This window comes from Cladophialophora immunda (assembly GCF_000835495.1).
Source record: "Cladophialophora immunda strain CBS 83496 unplaced genomic scaffold supercont1.4, whole genome shotgun sequence".
Lineage (NCBI taxonomy): Eukaryota > Fungi > Ascomycota > Eurotiomycetes > Chaetothyriales > Herpotrichiellaceae > Cladophialophora > Cladophialophora immunda.
The window spans coordinates 1,336,374-1,355,009 of NW_015622544.1; the positions used below are offsets into that span (position 1 = coordinate 1,336,374).

Genomic DNA, 18,636 nt, shown 5'->3' on the forward strand with positions numbered 1-18,636 from the left:
ATGTGTGACGGTAATTGTGGAGGCTTACGGAGGCTTGAACACAAACTCTGCTCTAGGGACTCTGCCCCCCTGTGGGCGCGTGGCAGGTGGCACCCCTGCTTGGTGAGTTTGAGACCCAAACCCGACAGTCCGTGCGTGTGCCGTGCTGAGGTTTAGTCTAACTGGGCCAAGACAGGTTGCAGCTTGCTCCAACGTCTCTATAGCGAAAAGATACAGCGAGCTCGCGACGCGGTTGGGGGCGGGCGGCTAAAGATGCAGGCAAGACTGGAAGAGTTTCTGCCACGTTTTGCTTGAACTAGGTTGCTTGTACCTGTCAGGCGCATCAAGATCACGGCCTCTGCGAATGCCACTCACGTCACCACCCCAAGGCCATGCACCTATTTTGTCAGCAAGTCTTAACCGAGAAAGTGGCGTGTGTGCGAGTGCATGGAGTCGACCCTTGACCCACTCGAGCATCAAGTCGGTCAAAGCCTCGTGCTGGCCGAGATAGACGCAATCAGGTTAGTGAGCAACCCTCCCAGCGTCTAAAGGAGCCTCGTAAGTGGTTTTGGGTGCGCAGTGGTGGTGGCAACTCTCCTCTTCGCACTGACTTCCTCGCTTAGCATGGCGACTATCATTGCCCATCGCGGCATAATTCATCTTAGCCCGGACGCCATGGAGGCGGAGGTATACGGAACAAAAGGCCAACCATTGCTCGTATCCCGGAGGCGAAACTTGCTGAGGGGTCACCGGTCAATGAGAGAACAAGCAACTGTGGGAAAAGATTCCAGACGTCCAAACCATAATGTGGCGGTGTCTAATGCGGCTCTCCTCCAAACCCCTGGGAACAGATCTTCCAGGGACGCTGTCCAGGGATTCTAGACTGCACGGAAATGTCGTCCGGCTCGACCGACAGTTGATGCCATGGTCAGTAGCTTCGAAGCTACTGCCCTGCTATCCACTGTGAGATCCCTGTACATTCTGCAACCAAATGGTTAGCGGCACACCTTTCTCAACCAAAAAGTCAGTCGTCCGTCACTGCGTTTTGGACTACTACACCACTTGCCCAAGTGTCGACCTCTTTTTCCACGTGGACCGAGCACCTTGTGGCACCTAGCTCCCAGGTAAGGAACGCTCTAAGGGGCAGCGATGAGCACCACACCCCCTCCACAGGAGCTGCAGGTTTGATTGTTCTCCAGACGCGAGAAGGGTGAGCTCGGAGTCATCGAAACCGCGAAGCTCGCTCGAGGGACCCCGAACGCGTTGAGGCGAATGTATCGTCAATTCATACCTTCGCTTCATTCCTGATCATGCCTATTCTGGGAGTGTGGACTTTGTAGTAGGGAGCAATTGAAAGCTGGATGCCTGAAAGCGATATGCAGAACTCTTTTTCCCAGAGACAGACTAGGATTGCCGGGGCTCATGCTGGTCCGAGAGGAAATGCACCAGCCGAAGGCGATGCAGAAGCAGCTCTTCCTGTGCGGATGAGGCCCTGGCTGGAGCCATCAGAAATCCTTCATTTCCCACGCTGTTTGCATCTTGCCATGTGGTTTTTTCGGCCTACTGAGACGCCAAAAAGGAGCCAGCTCCTAATGGCACCGCACCGCAAAGGTCCGCAATGCCGTCCTCCCATTTACCCGGTTTCGCCAAAGTGGTTGATTTCGCATGGCCAGATCATGGCAAATGGCCGCGTCCGACCATGCAAGACTTGGATATCTGGCATCAATGGCGGTTCCCCGAGATTGCTGGTGCCTTTGGATAGCATTTCGATAGGCTTTTCGGCCGACGATCAACTACTCGTGCTCAGCGAGGAGGTCCTCCCCCCTACTACTCGGCACAGTACTAGACACAACCTCCTGCACGCTTCGGAGTTCGGCAGAGTGGCCAGGCAGGGATTACCAGTTGGAGGCCAGCTCCTTGTCGATCTTTGCAGTCAGTACCGCCTCATTTTACAAGAAACTAACCAATGTGTGAAGTGATAAGCTCGCAACAGCTCAACCAGAACGTCTGCTGCCGCTAATCCATGCCAGAGTCGGGTTCACAAAACTAAGCTGAACAGCGATCATCCACTCCTGCTGGGCGGAAGAGACCAAGGTTTGCCCCGGCGAATCTTTCTCTCTCTTTCTCTCCCCGACTACTCGCTTGGGAAATTCAGAAGATACACAGGTGGAAGTCTGTTTGAGAAGCAGAGTACATGATTTGACCACTGCTCTCACAGTATCAGACTCCTGGGTTCCCCATGACCAAGTCCTACGAGGTTGTGTCTGTCTATCTGTTGCCCTGGTGGATCATAGCCCTCAGAGTCTTCGTCATCTATTTATAAAAAGAGAGTTTAGTGGGCTGGTAGTGGCAGATTCATCGCATCAGACCACCACTCCTTCTACTACTAAGATTTCAATGCCTCCGCCTGTCCAGGATGGGGGGAGAAGCGAGAAACTTCTTGATGCCCGACTTTCGGCTGCAGCAGGCCCCTTACACAAGGCACTGGAACCGTCGAACTCTACTTTGCATTCCGCCCCAACTATGACCCAGCTTGCCGACGGTACAGCGGCTTGGTTTGGTGCCCTATCTGCCTCTGAGCAACGCCTGAGACCCAACACGGCGTTTCAACAAGCGGTCGATAGGCAAGCTACCTAGGACAGCATTTTCGTCACAGGCAATTGGAACTTCACTTTTACCAACACAAAAATACGGTTCCTAGCGTATGCTCTTGTTGGATTTTCACGTCAAAGGTTTCGGTTTATTTGGGGTGGCTGAGAACACATCTAGGAAAGTACCTAGGGCGGTTTGTCGCCGGGGGACTATGCCCGCGCAGGATGGGCGAACAGGCGAGACGATTTCTGTTTTTAACAAGACACCTTGACGCCGCAAATCCAACCCCTTAAGGACGCCTACCGGCTTCTGATCCCAACCGAGCTTGGCATCGAGATCGAATGCTCAGCAGAAGGATGGCTTGGGTGGACTTCCTCTTTCCTCAACGGCTGACAATGCCTGTTTGTCTCACCGTGTTGGGGGGAGAGCACACAGGGCATAGAGCTGATCTCTCCCTAAAGCCGGCGCTATCATGTGTACCTCCGTTAGGGGAGTGTGCCCGGTCGATCGAAGGAGTTGATCACCACCAATGTACCTATGGAGTACGTGTACGGCACCATTTCACGCCAAACGCTTTCCCCTCTCTTTAGGGATGTGGGTTAGGTTAGGTCGAGTGGCTCGCAGAGCGTCGTAGGGAGGAGTAAAGACGACATCGCCGTCATTAGGGGAAAACCAGCGACCATCAGCCAACCAAGTCCATCCGCAGAGAGGAGAGACGAAAGACGCACCGTTGCATGTCAAGAGCGGATACTCATGGATATTCGCCAAGTGGCAATGCAATCAGAACCTGATCTGGACATGATGGCGTGGTTGGGTCACTGGGTTCGTCGATCTGATTCCCCAGCATCCGAGGGCTCATTTTCAAACGTGTCTGCCTTGGGGAGTGGTGATGATTTGTGTATGTGAGACAGAGGACAGTCTCGTTCTGTGCTAACCCGGGGAGGGCATATCCAAGAATTCCAAAAATGGAGGAACAAGACCCAGACATTCGAGACGATCGACTAGGAGCGCATGGTAGAGAAGAATCGGGGATGGTCCCTTTCCCGAAACGTGTCCGGAACTAATCTCGACTGGCTGCTCTGGCTGCGCTGGCTGCGCTGGCTGCGCTGGCCAGGGTCCCTGGGGATCCTTGGACCTCATTCACTTGTACGACATCCCTAATATTATTGCTTTGTCTGCGCCCCTCTCTTCTCGCACCTGGGCGCAGTCAATGACTTTCTTCTTCTTGCACTCGGCAACAGTCAATGACTTCCCTGCCTTTGCTCTACCATCACCAGGCCTCTTCTCCTGGGCTTCATCGATCCCTCGAGCACTCTGCTGCTGCTGCAAGCTGGTCGACCACTCTGGCGACCCCAGGTCAAGTTCTAGGCCAGATCTTCTCCCTCTTCTCCTCTCCAGACTCACCACTAGCACATCCGAATCCCTAGCCCGTTCACGCTGCCAGAAAAGCTAAGCTGTTTGCTCTCTAGGTGATCCGTACAGCCATACCGAACCCCGCTCTCACGAATCCACTCGCCTCCTGGCAAATCCCTCGGGTCTGCAGCGATCGTGGCGAACGGCCGTTGAACACCTCCAACGGCAGGGACATGTTGATTGTGTCACAACACCACTGAATTCCATCCTGGCCCCCCCTGTCCGAGCCTGTAGTCTATGACTGCATCCAGTTATTCGCACGATCGGAAAAGCTGAATGATCTCCCTGGTCTAGAACATCATCATGCAGTTCGTGCCTTTTTGTCTTCTACTCTCCTGCAGTGCCGGGGACTCGACCAAGCCACTTTTGGACGACGACAACCAAGCCTTCTGCCTTTCTATCTGCTTACCCCGGAGGATTCGCTAAGGCAGATATTTCCGATAGCTGCCTCTCAGAGTGAAACATCCGAAGTGGAAGTTCTACGTTTGCCAAATAGTCCAATATCGTACAATTTAGTGTCGTCGAGAGCTGCAATGCGACCACAACTTAAGCCTACAAACGCAGCCTAAAAGAAACTCTTCCAGAGGAGTGTGGCTACCACACTTTGCATACTAGTGTTGGCCATTGCTTGAAAGTGAAAAAAGGGGGACCTTTAGCCTGCTCAAATCGCTTTTTGGATACAGAGTCTAGACTCCTGTCTACTGTACCGAGTCCTCTCGCGAGACATCTTTCACCCAAAGTCACACACAGGATCACAGGTCACAAACCAAGGCAGACTCGCACTTCTAGATTCACGGCGCCTCCGTGGCCCTGAGGACACCACGGTCAGTTTCATCTTCATTCATTTGACAACATGGTTTGGGTTGTGCCAGCGAACGTGTCCCTCCAGGTTGCAGGAGCCAGGAACTTGGATTGGCGCCGTTGCGTCCTCGACCCATCCATCTCTCTAATTTCCACCACTCAGTCGCGCTCTCTCGGTGTCCAGCTGAGCCCGTGCATGCTCTTCTCCTCATACTTTCGAGGGCCAGCGTCCTGTCAGTGCTTTAGGGAGGATGTCACTGACGTCAACACCCGCCGCGGAGTGTTCTGGATCGACATGTTGCACATGGCAAGAGATGGGCAGATGGGAATGCAAAAGGCCAAGAACATGTATCGTCACTGAGGTCGTTGACTATGGCGGTGCGATCTGCTGTTCTCTTGCGATAACAGGAGCAGCTTCGACCAGAACAACTCGCCACAAGTGTCAAAGTTCCGACCCTCCTTTTCCCAATGGCTCCAAAAGGCGGCCTCATGCATGCCCTTTGGTGCATGGATGTAGTCTCGCAGCTGACCCCGCCAGACTCATCTTGTCATGCTCCCTCTTGAATGATGCTGATGAAAAGCGCCGAGGACCGCGCTCCACGTGCAAATCGGACTTGGACCGTCGTTCAAACTACCCCGAGGTCCTTTTGTGGCACAGGTGTTCATCCCCGTGCAGAAGAGTGAGCATGTTTGATCGCCCTTGTAGAGGGAAAGAGAAAGATGGCGTTGCTCTTATTCACACCCACAACTGGTTTTCAAAAAGGTCCCCCGTTGGGCGTGCAGCACAGTAGCCGGATTCCCAACTAATTGCGGGCTTTCCTTTTCGCGCAACATAAGGAACTCATGCCAGCCAGAACAACCAGCCAAGTGTTGCTCTCGTGCCACACAAGAGAAAGATTTACCACTGACAAGACCCTGCAGGGAGTGGAGTGAGTAGCAGCCACAGAGGAGCGGCATGCTGACTTGACGACCCAGTGATCGACTGTGGCTACAGCTGCTACGACCTCTCTTTGCCCCTTGCCCCCGTTCCCTATGCCTTGCCCTCTTGTCTCTGACCGTGCGGAACAAAGAGGACGAGATGCACGTGTGTGTGTGTGTGTGATATAACTTCCCGAACTGAACAGGCAACAGCCAGTAGCTGCAAGGCCTCGAGATCGCTCTCGCGCCGTATACGTAGAGACAGCCTAGCTGCGTCGATTGCCGTTTCGAGTCCCTCTCCTCCGCATACTTCTCTCCTCTCGTCACGATCCTTGGTTTCTTGATGAGGGAGTAGCAGATGCATGCACACGGCGGCATCGGCGCATGATCCCGGGCTGGTGTTGGACACAGGAGAAAAGGAGCACATGATACATAGGTATCGATCGATGAGCCATTCGTGGTTGTCAGGAGTACTACATGCCTCGTTATGGATTGTACGTGAAAGACCGACAGAAATTAAGATCAAAGACGCGTTCGTTGCAAGCTTGGCCCAGTAGGCCCGGCCGGCTGAGACTCGTTCAACGAAAGGATCCCAAGGTCCCAAACTTCGACTTGGCTCCAAATTGATAGATTGATAGATAGATGGGTAGATAGGTTGAAGGTTTCCTTTCCTCGCTCGTCCCTTGCTTGCTTGATCCTGTCCCGGCGCGCCTCGTTCCGTTCTTCATGTCGTGATAAGTTCGTGAAATGGTAAGTATGGTTCGAGGTTCCTCAATCCTCTCGTCCCGATCCACGAAGCACAACCACCCCCCCCCCCTAGATTCTCTTTTCTGTTTCTCCTCCCATTTTGCCTCGACCTGAGCCTCGACCCGGCTTTTGGCTTGTCTTGTCCACCTTCTCCTTTGGTTCGCGCGAAGAGGCCCGCCGCGTCTTTTTCCTTGAACGCCTAAGGTCCTCGATCAACAACAGAGTCCTCCACACCCACACACCCACTCCGTCCGGGGGCCGTGGCACCCCGTCACCCACGCACAGCTAGGAGAAAGAGACGGCAAAAGGTAAGGCTCACTCCTTGATCCCGACCCTGATGATGACCGAGATCTCGAGCGCCTTGGCCTCGCGGATCGCGCAGGACAGGCACGTGCGCCCGGCTCGGGCGACGATGGCGTTGCGGCCCTTTTCGGCGCACCACGCCCGCACGAGGATGTCCTTCTTCCACAGTTGCGGGTCGGTGCTTCCGTGCAGGTAGTGCTGGAGGTAGTCGAGGTGGACTTTGGGAGAGGTGACGGGGCCGCCGGCGCCGGCGCCGCCGGGAGCGGCTGCTTCTTCGGCCTCTGTCGCAGACGGCGTGGGTGTCTCGCCTGCTAGCCACGTCTGGGAGCTGTGTGGCGAACAGCCGTGGCTTCGTGCGTCGATGATCCAGACTCCTTCCTCGCCCATCCTCGTCGGGTTCGGGGGGTCCACCTCCGGATTCTGTACCAGTTCCGCCAGTGTCTTGGTCACGTAGCGATACGTCTTGTGCAGTGGATGGGCAGGGATGTGTTCCGCCACGCCCTTTACGTGCTTCGGGTGTTGTTGTTCGTAATAGGCGTCCAGCGAGCCGGCCTTGAACGTGGCGTGGCCGTGGGGCAGGCGGCACGGGTGCGAGGTGACGAAATATACGGCGCGATCGAGGCCGTAGCGGATCTGGAGCGGTGTCGTCTCGATGGCCGGCACGTCGGCTGACGATGGATGGGATGGAGATGGTGGTCTTGTAGGCGGTGCGAGTATGAGATCGAACTGAGCCCATGCCGACAACGGGTGCTCTGCCGACGCCAGTGTGACGTCCGAACTGGATAGGTGGACCTTGATATCCTTGATGGTGACTTCGGGCGTGCTTGCATCGTCCAATACGTGGTCCGTCACCATGCTGAACTCGGTTCCCATGATCCCTCCTTTGCCCTTGCCCAGCGGAGTCGAATCCTCGGCCAGTCGGTCGCCGTCGAATATCCTAGGCCGGTCGCGATCCGTGGGGACAGGGAACGATTTGATCTTCAGCCAGCGGTTGCTGAGCGGCTCCCGGGTGTTTTCATGCACGGGCACGAAGTTGGGCGTGTGGATCCAGCCCATAGACTCCTTTGCTCCGCGCATGGGCGCCATGACTCGTCCCACGATGCAGGACTTGGACCACCACGAGGAGCCGTCGAGGATGAATCCCGATCCTCGCAGGGACAGGCTGGCGGAGCCGAGATCCCGTAGCGTCTGCGGGTTGGGGTCGTTCTCGAGGAGCGTGGACATCAGGATATCGCAGATCGAGGTGCCCGGGAGGATCAGGCCCGAGAGCCAGCAGTGTGAGAGCCAGCCGCCAACGGTGGTGGGGGTAGCGGCGTGTAGATCGACGTTGAAACTTTGAAGCGACGGAGTCAAGTTGACAGCGTTGGTCGTAGCCGTGTTGTCGTCAGGACACACGATTGCATCCATGAGCAACTTCTCCCTCTCTTCCACAGAAGCCGTGCACAGCTTGTGCTTCAGGGAGTCGTGAAGCTGCTCGCTTCGTGGCCACCCGATGTTCGTGGCGAAGCGGAAGAGGCCGTCGACCATTACCGCCGGCTGTCGAGCCATGATGGCCACGTCGCAGGGATCGAGCACAACATGTGATTCAGATTCCGATCTGTCCAACCCCATCTTGTGTCTGAGTTCGCCGAACAGTCCATGGTGGTGATCGGCCGAAGACTTCTGCCTGAGATGCGCCGGCCGCTGCTCGCGAGATAGTTGATGCTCGATCGAAGATCTTTGCCTGAGAGTCAGAGGTCGCTCCAGTGTATGGACTGGCGATACTGGAGTTGAGTCCCTCCTTTCGATTCTCTTGACGTAGGAGAGAAACAGAAATCGTCTGGCCGCCACAAGATCCCAATCGACCTTGAGGTTGCGAAGTTTATTGAAATGGTGAATTTCCTCGCTGCTGATCTCAAAGTGGTCCGCATGGAGTGCCACGCCCAATCTGAGAGCGGCGTCGAGGCGAATGACCAATTCCACCGCCAGGAGGAGCTGAATGAGCAGCCACTTGCGCTCCGGGTCAATGACCAGCAGGCCGGTGTCGTGGTCGCGCCGCGTCGTCCGGCTGTGTAGGATTTTGCCGAACCGCAATCGCGACTCGGGGACGCTCAGATCGAGCCACGCGCCAGGCGTGGTGAGAACCTTGACCAATGCTTCAATTTGGATCTTCAGAGATGTCTTGCCGTGTTTTGCCTCCGACGGCACCCGGTGGGGGGGATAGAGCAGCTCATTGAAGAGATGAGCATAGAGATCCGCAGCGTCGATGTGATTGAGGACCGTGACTCGCCAGCCCGCATTAAGGACCTGATCGCGCAAGTCGCCAATTTGATCCATCCTCTCCGCCAGGACTTCCATGCTGATATCGCGAACACCTACTGATTTCCACGCGTGAGAACCTTCTTTGATCAATCTAGTTCGCTCCTGGGCGGGGGCATGCTTGCCGATTTTCGCATTCAGTTCCTCATTATCTTTGCTCAGGGCGAGCATCTTGAAGGCCTCCATCGCGGGTGCGTTTGCGATGGCTAGATCAATCTCGACGTCCTTGCCGTGCTCCTTGATCTTTTCGTCTGTCATGCCGTCCGCAACAGGTCTTTCGAGGAAATACCGCATACCTACGGTGCCGGGCTCCCGACCTTCGATGCCCAGCATGTTCGGTCGTTCAAAGATTCCGAGCTCAAACATTGGCCGCTTTCCCAGCTCGAGACCCTGCTTCTTCACCGGGGCCGCCATGCCTGGTTTCCAGTTGACTTCATCAGGGATGGGCAAGTGGGCATGTAACGTTGCGAGGGCGAAGCTTTCATGCTTGATATATCTCCGATCCTGGAGATCAGAGATCTCTAGGTCATTGTTCCAGGGGAAAAACGATTGGGGGAAAAAGCGGCCCCTCCGGCCCTTCTCGAGGACAAACTGAGGCGCACCGGAAAAGAGATGCTCGACGTCTTCTTTAGTCAAGCCTGCAGGGCGGTGGTTGCTTTTGGGATGCTCCTCTGTGCCTTCAAAGTTAGGATGCTGCCCTCCCTCCACTGAATACTCGTGAATCTCACCTGCTTCGGCATCTGTTTGCAGCCTCTCGGAATTCCTCCTGGGTAACGAGGCAATCTTCTTCTCCGTGGCTGGGTCCATGGGATGGGGCGTCTCGGTCTTCTCTGCATGCGTCGACGGGTTCATTTTCATGGAATGCTTTCCTTTGGTGTCGGCGTGACCGAGCTCTGGCAGGACTTCGGCGACCTTTGAGGACATGATCTTGTCGCCCACATCGTCAGTCACTGCCTTGCGCTCATGGCGCGCCTTGACCCCCTCGATATCAGCCTCGTCATGCATCCGGCAACAAGGTAAACTGCAAGTTGAAGACAAAGATCTCAGGTAACAACTCACCTCGGTCGGCTGTGGAATCGACGTCTCATTCTGAGCGTGCGGCTCCCTCTCTCTCGATCGGCTGGTCTTCCTGCTCAGCCGGCGAAACAGTGACGGTTTGGTGTCTTCCGCAACCCGCTCCGCTGTACCAGCACCCTGGCCCGTGGGACCTCTCCCTCTGTTCTCCTTCTCCGCGAGCGACTTGCTCGAAGTCTTGCGCGTGAGTAGATTCATCATGAATGATTAATAATGGCCACCTGGGACCGGATTGGCCGGAGGGGTTTTATTCGTCCTGGAGCTGGAAAGGAGGGGCAACCTCTGTCTGACGATTGCTGAAGAGACCAGATGAATGGGGATCTCTGGGAGATTCTGATTCAACGTGCATCCAGTGGCGACCGCGATCAAGACGATGGGAAAAAAAGAGTTCGGCAGCGGAGGAGCAGGCATTCAATGACCCTGGCTAGTCGGTCGAAGCTTCTAAGCTGCGCAAAACGGCAAAGGGTCGCATGGGGAGGCTTCTGGTGTGTCTCTGGATCTTGCAGATTCTGCTAACTGGGGCTGGGGCTGGTGCTGAATGGGGCATCCGCTCAGTTGATAAGTTGACTGGATATATGAAGAGCCAAAGCGGGAACAACATGCCAGTTATGTCAGCTGGCTGCATGCGCTCTACCAGGGCCAGGGATGCCCACGTGATTGAGCCAATATCTGAAGGCGTGAAGCGTCACCACAAGAGACGCGGGCGACGGCAATCCTGATGTCATGCCCATTTTCACCCTCTGTCGGCCATGGGCATGTTGCGCTTCAGCGGCAAAGTGCGGAAACCAAGACTGCAGCAAAAAGCAACTGATACTCGATGGGGATCCCGAGATATCTCCTGGCCACGCGCTTGGAAAGCCGCAGATCTTCAGAAGCGGAATCCCCGTGTTCTACTGTAGCACAGCCGTGAATCAAAATACCAATACATTCAGAATGACATAGACGCATGGACAAAGACATCGCTTTTCAAGTGGGCCACCCGGTTCGGCGTAAACACTAATCATCCTCCAAATCCTCGTGGAACACTTGTCCACTGGGGAGAAACCGCCTCATATCCCACATTGATGCCAGGTCCCATATTCCAATACTGCGGCACCAGATCAGGATCTCCTAGCCAAGCTTCAACCTCAGCAGCGTGCGGAATCTGCGTCACAGCGACATTCGTCGTCGTTACAGCCGGATGGCTGCCCATAGGATGAGAGATGTGACCATGTGCACCTGCATGCATCGGCCCCAGCTGCGACTCGTGGGCTTCTTGCTTTTCCATGACCCCCGCAGGTGCTTTCTGCAGCATCCGCCGGGACGGCTGTCCTGCATTCAGACCTGTTGGCATCGGTACTGACCCTGCAGGAATCAGGGCTCGGTCCAAAGACGGCTCATACACCGGTATCGCGCCGATTAGTTCGCTTGCATGTGTAAAGAAATCCTTCCTCATCGTCCACGACCGGAGATCCCCTTCGCGTCGTTTGAATTCCGGCATGACCGAGTATAGCTGGGTGATGGGGTCTCTCTCGTAAACATCCGATACGTCGTAGGGCCATAGGAACTTTAGTGATCGCCGGAACGAATCGGAGAACTTGTTGTTGATATACCTCCTCGCATTCTTGCACAAGCAGGTCCGCAGGCCGGGCCAAATAAAGTGCTCGATGAGGGGCGTCTTCTCCAGGATCTCCGGGTCTTCCGTGGGACCTCTCTGGAAGAATGGCGGTAGCGGAGCCAGAAACTGCGGATTGACGTTGCTCTGATGGAGCAGCTTCAGCCGCATCATGTGGAGGATGGCGATTCTCTCCACAACGCCACATTCGCGGAAGATGGATTGGTCAATGCTCCTGAGCGCCTGCCAGCCTCTGTCCAGCAGATAGATGTCCTGCACATCGCGCCATCCGTGCAATACTGCGCGGACGACGATATCTTCGTCCAGGGGTTGATTCGCGAAGGACTGGTGACCTCCTGCCAATACTCGGTTAACCTCACGTTCGGAGAGGAAAAACAGTTCACCTTCGACCCTGTCCTTGGGGGTGTCGAGCGGCTCGGAGGTTGGTGGCTCCAATGTTGTGACGGGAGGAACAAACCTCCCAAGGCTATCGAAGCGATCTGGGTGGTGCGGAGGAAGGGCTCGAAGACCTGGCACCCTTGGGGTGAAATTGGGCGCGGATGCCTCGGCAGACCTCGGTTGGTCAAATGGTAGATAGCCAAGCTCGATCACAGGGGATGATGAATCCGAACTATGGGAATAAACGGACGCGCTGTTCTCAAAGTGATCCGGGACCATGACCTGTAGAGGCGTCGCCATCCGTGTTGGTTGCTGGATGTTGTAAGCCTCAGAGCCCGTAAGTTGTTTGGTTGCGGAATCCTCGCCAGGATTCAAAGCACCTGCCACCAGCCTCTGTACTCCAGTGACCATCTCCCTCAGTCGTCTGACCTCATCCTCGCTCTGCCTCAGTTGGGATAATAATGCTCTGACTCTTTCTTGCCCTTCCTCGGTGATGGCCTGCCCTTGGGGTTGCTCACCGCCCTCGCCCTGACTTGCGGACGAGCCCCCATTCTCCATGATTCGGACCAAGTTCTCCAGATGGGCAATGTAATTCTTGGTTTTCAGACGGATGCTTCGCTGTGCCTCGCGGTCGATGGCTCTTTTTCTCTCACGTTGGGAAGCCGTGAGCTTAAGCGCCCGCTTAGGCCTTTTCGGCGTCGGTTCTTCGACCGAAGGCCCCGTCTCGGCCGGTGGTGGTAGTGGTGGTGCAATCTGAGCATTTTCAAGAGTTCTTTGAGTCTGGCCGGGGGTCCTCCGAGAACTCGTGTTAGAGACCGTGATTGTCGAGGTAGGCATATCGGAGAAGTGAATGTTAGACCGTTGAGGTGTTGGATCAGCCGAGAGGAAAGTCTCGGATGGTGAAGATCGGGCTGGCTGCTTGGGCATAGTCCTCAAAGACAGTTCCTTTACAGAATGCACGAAATCGAATATGCAGTGCTGAACCAGTTCACCGCGACATGAATTTGTGACCAGGCCCGCAGGGAGGAGAATTTGATGAAGTTCTCGTGGTTGACAATAGCACTAGATGTGTAGCCCACGACAAGACATGATCAGCCTTGGGCCGCCGTAGACACTGATCTGCGTCGCGAAACACAAGTAGAGTAGAGCTGGCAAGAAGTCGACGAGAGAGCGACGTCCAATCTGTCAAATAGTTAGACGATCACTGATCGGCTCCAAAGGATGCCCGAGGCAGGGGTGAGACGATGGGACCTTGCAGAATCCGGGGCGGCTTGGGTTAGAAACAGGAGGAGTTGATGGAATGCGGCAGACGAGGGCTGGCGTCAAGTGAGGTGGTATGAGCGGCGTTCCAGGACTCGTCGTAAGCAGTCTGCAAAAGAAGTCGAACGAGGCGCAGAAATCATGCCTGGCGTCCTCGACCAGGAAACCGGTTCCGTGGCCTCGCGAAGTCGGTTTCGACTCTCGACCCAATCTCTGTATGCCTGGGGCGGTCGACGATAACTGCCCTCTGTCAAGAGAAGAGATGGATCCCGGTTGATCTCGACTACCAGACTAGCGGGACGAAAAGGGATAATGGTGAGGTTGAGCAGGAGGTCACATCGATGAATGAAGAAGTTGCAACGAGCAGAGGGACGGCTGATGATGCTCATCCAAAGTTCCATCGGTGAAGAGCGGCTGTCCGCGAAGGGTTTGGTAGAAGCTGACCCGTTTGATGGTGGTTGCTCCGGGGTGTCCCACCGCTGCTCCTCTGCTGGCTCCTGGTGGCTTGGGCATCCTTTGGGCGAGACGGGAGGGGATGATGGCACGGGAGACGAGGGCCCCAAGGGAGAACGGCCGCCCATTACTTAAGCCTACCGGTAAGGACCGCCCATGGTTGGTGGGTGCCGGGACGCCTAGCAGCCCGCTTCTTGCGGCACTGCTCCCGGGGGCCCATTGCTCATCCACTCTTGGTACCAGTGAGAAGGGTCGCGCCTTGGGCCGATGCTTACTGAACACCAACGGCCCAGTCACGGCTCACCAGCCTGGTGCCCTGAGACCGCTGCTCATCCACTGCTCATCCGCTGCTCACCAGGCCTCACCAGCCCAAACCTCAGGGTGCCCAGGTGCCCTTCCGGTGATCCGGGGTTGCCGTGTCCCCCAAACCTTCAAGAAACACTGAAGATCATCCCAAGCCTGGGAAATTGCGCTACGCCGGTCTATTCAACGCAGGGGGTGCCAGAAGAACGTCTCGAGCGTTGCGGCGGATCAGGCTGGAATTCCTTGCCACTCTTTCTTAATGCCTCAGCGCGCGGACAATCATCCCTCTTTCTGGAAAAGCGCCGTATTCGAAGGTGGACGCGGGCAATAACTAGTTGGCTACTGCCCAAGCCGTGCGAACGAACAAGACGATGGAAAATCAGAGCACCTGTATATCCGTTTCTCAGGGGCTTGGGGCCTGGAGAATGCCCATCCCATCAAAGTCGCAGGTACCCATCTCGTATTGAAAGTCCCTTCTTCTCCCCGGCTAAAGCGAATGCAACCGTGACCTGGGAAGGATCGAAGACAAGACGGCACACCAACACATAGCGCAGGCCCAAGAGCCAGGTCCAACCCTGGACACGTCGAACCCAAGCCCCAAGCCAGGGAAAATGGCGACTGGGCGTAGTCAGCAGCAACTGACACCTGGATACTCAAGAGGCGAAAGTCTGATTAGGGGGCGGGATGAGGAAAGAAGATAGCGGAGTTAAAATGATCAAACACATCACTGAGCCTTTGGGCACTGCATGAGTTCCTGCTGATGGGCCCCGGCGTCCACTCGCTTTCTCTGAAATTGCTCTCTACCTTCAGGAAAGCGATCTGTTAATGTACTGCCACAAAGTTTGTTCAAACGCCGTTCGCTGTGATGGAAGATACTGTCACTGGGTAATGCCTCGCCATTTTGCCTTGCCCATACCTGGCGCCTCTATGATGATTCCAATCCATGGTGGTGAAGCTCTGTATCTATGCTTGGCTTCATGAAATAGTCCCCTGTGCAATATGTCGTAGTCATAGCTCGTCACTGGAGCCTTTCGACACGGTCAAAAGCTCAATGATTAATTATGTCCATAAATGTCGTCAAGGTCTCATCGCTTCGTGACCTGCGTCGCTGTTTCCACTCCAGCGACTATTGATGGTCAATGTCGGGGTCGTTCTCCTTTTCTTCGTCAACCGTCGTGTTGTGCCGCTTTGACCCCAGTGGTGTCGACACGCTGCGTCGGTGCCCCCGACGATGGGCCAGAACATCTGGGCCGGTGGATGAATCGTTCATCTCCCCGATCGGTGTGCCAGCCCTTGACGGTCCCCGCAAACTTGCTGCCCGGTGCCTGCTGGGGACGTCGCGAATGCTCTCTATACTCATGCGTGTATGTACTGGACCGGGGCCTTGCTCGAGGTCCATGTCTTGGAAGTCTTTCGTGCTCCAGCTGACACGATGAGCTCTTGCTCCATAGGGCAGGTTCGATACGCTAGTTCGAGACCGCATGGATTGTGACCGAGACACGCTCACCTGATGGCTTGCTTCTTTCTCGGGGTCCATAGAAGCCCGTGGTGACATGTACACCTCGGCCATTTGATTGTCTGGGTCTTCGTCCTCAATCTTGGGCTGGCGACGGACACTTGACACCATGAAGTAAGGTTCTTTCGGACGTTCAGGCTCTGGCGGCGGTGGCGGCGGAGGTGGTTTTGGTCGGTCAGTTGCCTTACGATCGACATGTGCGAAATATCGTGTCCGTGGTTTCAGCCAGGATTTCGGTTTGATAGTCTCTCGGTATCGCGTGACGGACATGTAGCTGGAGATCGCCCCGAGAACGATGGCGATCATCAGACAGATGGTCAAAATTCCCTGAATGACAATGATGACCACTCCAATCACTGTGGTCATGATCCGATCCAGCCCAAACCGAGCATCAAAAGCTGATGACAATGCCACCGTCGCCACTTTGCTGAAGCCTAGAAGGTATACCATGATCAAGTTGAGTCGGTTGCTCTCGAAAGGCCTCAGCAACACAATTGCTACCAGAGCAATAATCTCCCAAGCCAGCAGACCGAAGACCTGAGTCAAGGCATGGCCTGCAGCACCACCGTAGAATGCAGCCCTTACAAGCTCATAGATCAGCCAGACGAAGAAAAACCACCACCTACTGCGGCGGAATCTGGATGCCAGCCAACCGAATCTGATAATGTAATTTTCATCGTCATGAACATGAACTCTGCCAGTGTTCGGACCTGAAAAATGTCTCTGGAGCCATGTCGTTGGTCGGGGTGTCTGGCCATCTGCGGCTTGGTTTTCAGGCACTTTCTTAAAGCTGATCTTATACCAAGCGGACTTCCCGGTATTTTCGGTACCACGAGATTCATGGCTTGCCTGCTCTTGTAGCTCTGGCAGTACCTCGGACTTGGTCCTGTACCAGAGGGCATACCCCGAAATGGCTAGGTTTCCCACCAGGAAAATTGTGAGTATCACCGCCGCTATGGCCTTGACACCGTGTGCTCCCCCGAGGGTGAACTGGAACATGGTCAAGAACATCATCATGAAGAAGGCAATGTAGCATGTCCGTAAAATAGCCACGGCCATGAACCATAGCCAATGCTTCCGGAAGTACCCAAGTCGAGTTGTCTTGATCAGTCGAACGGCGACCAAGCCCTCAATGCTCCATTTGAGCAAGAAGACAGCAGCCAAAAGACAAGCTATCAGAATGAGGAACCATAAAAGTCCCGTCAGGAATGCGTTGGACGCGGGTATATTGAGCTCGGCCAACGTTCCAGCAAAGCCAGAATAATTACCGGGCAGCGGTAACCCTGGGAGCACTGGTTTTCCGTACCAGGAGAACTGATCGGTGCCGTTTGTCGCGTTGGTGGCTTGTCTCTTGAGCAGGTGGCGCATGTCAAAGGGGTCCGCTTGGATTGACGCAAACGGCGTCGGAGCTGCTCGCTTGTAGATTTGCGAGATTTCATAGCCTCCTCCTAGCCCATTAGCATTCTGCCCGTTAGGAGCCGCACCAACCATGCTGATATTGCCAAAATTGTTCCCAATGAACTGGTTGATCGAATTCTGCATCTTCTGGCTATATATTATCCCGGCGGACCACGCATAATTACTCCAGAACGAGACCAGAACACTTGGCCAGTTCATAGACAGCCCTCCAGTAAAGAAGATGTGCTGGTAAACGGAGAAGACCACGAAAATGGAGACCGAGTGGGCATAGTGCTTTCGAGTCTCGGAAATATCATGTCCGTACATGGCCATGGCCGCCGAAGAGATCAAGGCGATGACGGCGAACGCGCCGAGAATAGAGGCCACTGCTGAGGGATGCGAGAATGAAGCTCCATTGGTGACCACCGCAGAGAAGCAAGCAATCTGAGATTCGGTCGAGTTGGCAAAGATGCGAAGGATTGCCTGTCCTTCAAAGTCGGGAATGGTCAAGGCAATGGATGGGATATTAGCCACATCCGACGGTGCCACGGGGATGATGCCATTTGCGTTGATGGGTATGGATGAGTTGAGGGGACAGAGGCTGTTAATGTTTGCGTTGCACGGATTGAACGTCAGATTAAAACGGGACTGTCCGTAAGCAAAAACGCCGATGTATACTGGGATGCTCTGATCAGCTGGATGTCAGCACTTTAATCTGGGGAATGATATAACTCACGCATCAGACTCTCGTTTGTCAACGCAGAATTGCCCTCCAAGTGGAAGAGAACGGTCATGTTGTCCTTGTAGTATGCCGCATCGAAACGGGTGACATTGATGAGTGAGTCGCCCTGGCAGTCTCCGAAATTTTGAGTGTACAGGGAAGGGCGTCGGTCGTCGTTGAGGTAGACAGTGCCATCATTGCCTGTATACTCTATCCATCTGATGTTGTCCGCTGCAGCCCGCTGCACATTCGTCGCCAAAAGCACCATCAAAATCGACCACAGTGTCAGCCACGAGGGCATGGCGCGCCAAAGCACCGACACCATTGCTGCCACAGGCCAATGCCCGGCGTCTCGGATCGACGAGGTTTCGGCTTGGTCTTGTTAATTTTGAATCGCTGGTAGCAGGCTGGAGGCCTTTGACATAACCAGAAGAAGCTTCGTCGGCTCAGTTGTGCGCAGCTCGAGCAAACCGAGTGCTGGATTAGGTGAGGACTCCGGGATTAGGTGTAGGGGATCTTTCTTTATTCTATTTGAAAGCTCATTCTATGAGAGATTCAGGGCGCAGGAGAGCTGTGAGCACAGTTCCGGTAAGGTCGCAGCGAGGGCATCCGGTCGGAGGATTCTGAGATTCTGAGATAGGTGGCGGGTCACTCGGCAAGGGCAGGGAGTGTCGGCGGAGGGGTTTATGTGCAATATTAAGAGTATTGGACAGCTGTTAACGAAGGGTACGATGTGGACGAAGGTGTGGGAGTAATGGCCGAGCACTTCCAGAGTGATAAAAGAGAGACAACGGGTGGCAGCATGTCAAAGACTGGGGGACTCTTTAGCATGGCGGGAAAAGTGGAAGGTGGGAATGGGGAATTGTC

The 18,636-nt window shown here is 55.0% G+C and overlaps 3 protein-coding genes across 4 annotated transcripts; all 3 read right to left on the minus strand.

The window, feature by feature from the left end:
- Positions 1-6,504: 6,504 nt before the first annotated feature.
- Positions 6,505-10,797, minus strand: PV07_06861. Of its 2 annotated transcripts, none has more exons than XM_016393882.1 (3): positions 10,111-10,797; positions 9,780-9,915; positions 6,505-9,722 (listed from the first exon to the last, which is right to left on the minus strand). In XM_016393882.1, the coding sequence occupies exons 1-3, from the start codon at positions 10,324-10,326 to the stop codon at positions 6,766-6,768; spliced, it is 3,309 nt and encodes a 1,102-aa protein (XP_016247301.1). In that variant the 5' UTR covers positions 10,327-10,797; the 3' UTR covers positions 6,505-6,765. The 2 variants fall into 2 exon arrangements, with proteins under 2 accessions (XP_016247301.1, XP_016247300.1); XM_016393881.1 differs by having other exon boundaries at positions 9,780-10,023.
- A 131-nt stretch (positions 10,798-10,928) lies between these two features.
- On the minus strand, positions 10,929-13,783 carry PV07_06862 (uncharacterized protein). Its single transcript, XM_016393883.1, has one exon. The coding sequence runs from the start codon at positions 13,043-13,045 to the stop codon at positions 11,126-11,128; it is 1,920 nt and encodes a 639-aa protein (XP_016247302.1). The 5' UTR covers positions 13,046-13,783; the 3' UTR covers positions 10,929-11,125.
- Positions 13,784-14,801: 1,018 nt separating this feature from the next.
- PV07_06863 (uncharacterized protein) lies at positions 14,802-18,585 on the minus strand. The gene is made up of 2 exons (XM_016393884.1): positions 17,785-18,585; positions 14,802-17,725 (listed from the first exon to the last, which is right to left on the minus strand). The coding sequence occupies exons 1-2, from the start codon at positions 18,092-18,094 to the stop codon at positions 15,261-15,263; spliced, it is 2,775 nt and encodes a 924-aa protein (XP_016247303.1). The 5' UTR covers positions 18,095-18,585; the 3' UTR covers positions 14,802-15,260.
- Between the last annotated feature and the right edge of the window lie 51 nt (positions 18,586-18,636).

What these genes read in the sequence shown, in the direction of transcription:
- PV07_06861 (XM_016393881.1), bottom strand. Translation starts at nt 10,326, where the DNA reads ATGATGAATCTACTCACGCGCAAGACTTCGAGCAAGTCGCTCGCGGAG. An exon ending in CGATTCCACAGCCGACCGAG is followed by an intron (nt 10,024 to 10,110) that starts GTGAGTTGTTAC and finishes GAGGGGGTCAAG; the next exon opens with GCGCGCCATGAGCGCAAGGC. An exon ending in GCAAACAGATGCCGAAGCAG is followed by an intron (nt 9,723 to 9,779) that starts GTGAGATTCACG and finishes TTGAAGGCACAG; the next exon opens with AGGAGCATCCCAAAAGCAAC.
- PV07_06862 (XM_016393883.1), bottom strand. Translation starts at nt 13,045, where the DNA reads ATGCCCAAGCAGCCAGCCCGATCTTCACCATCCGAGACTTTCCTCTCG.
- PV07_06863 (XM_016393884.1), bottom strand. Translation starts at nt 18,094, where the DNA reads ATGGTGTCGGTGCTTTGGCGCGCCATGCCCTCGTGGCTGACACTGTGG. An exon ending in GACAAACGAGAGTCTGATGC is followed by an intron (nt 17,726 to 17,784) that starts GTGAGTTATATC and finishes AGAGCATCCCAG; the next exon opens with TATACATCGGCGTTTTTGCT.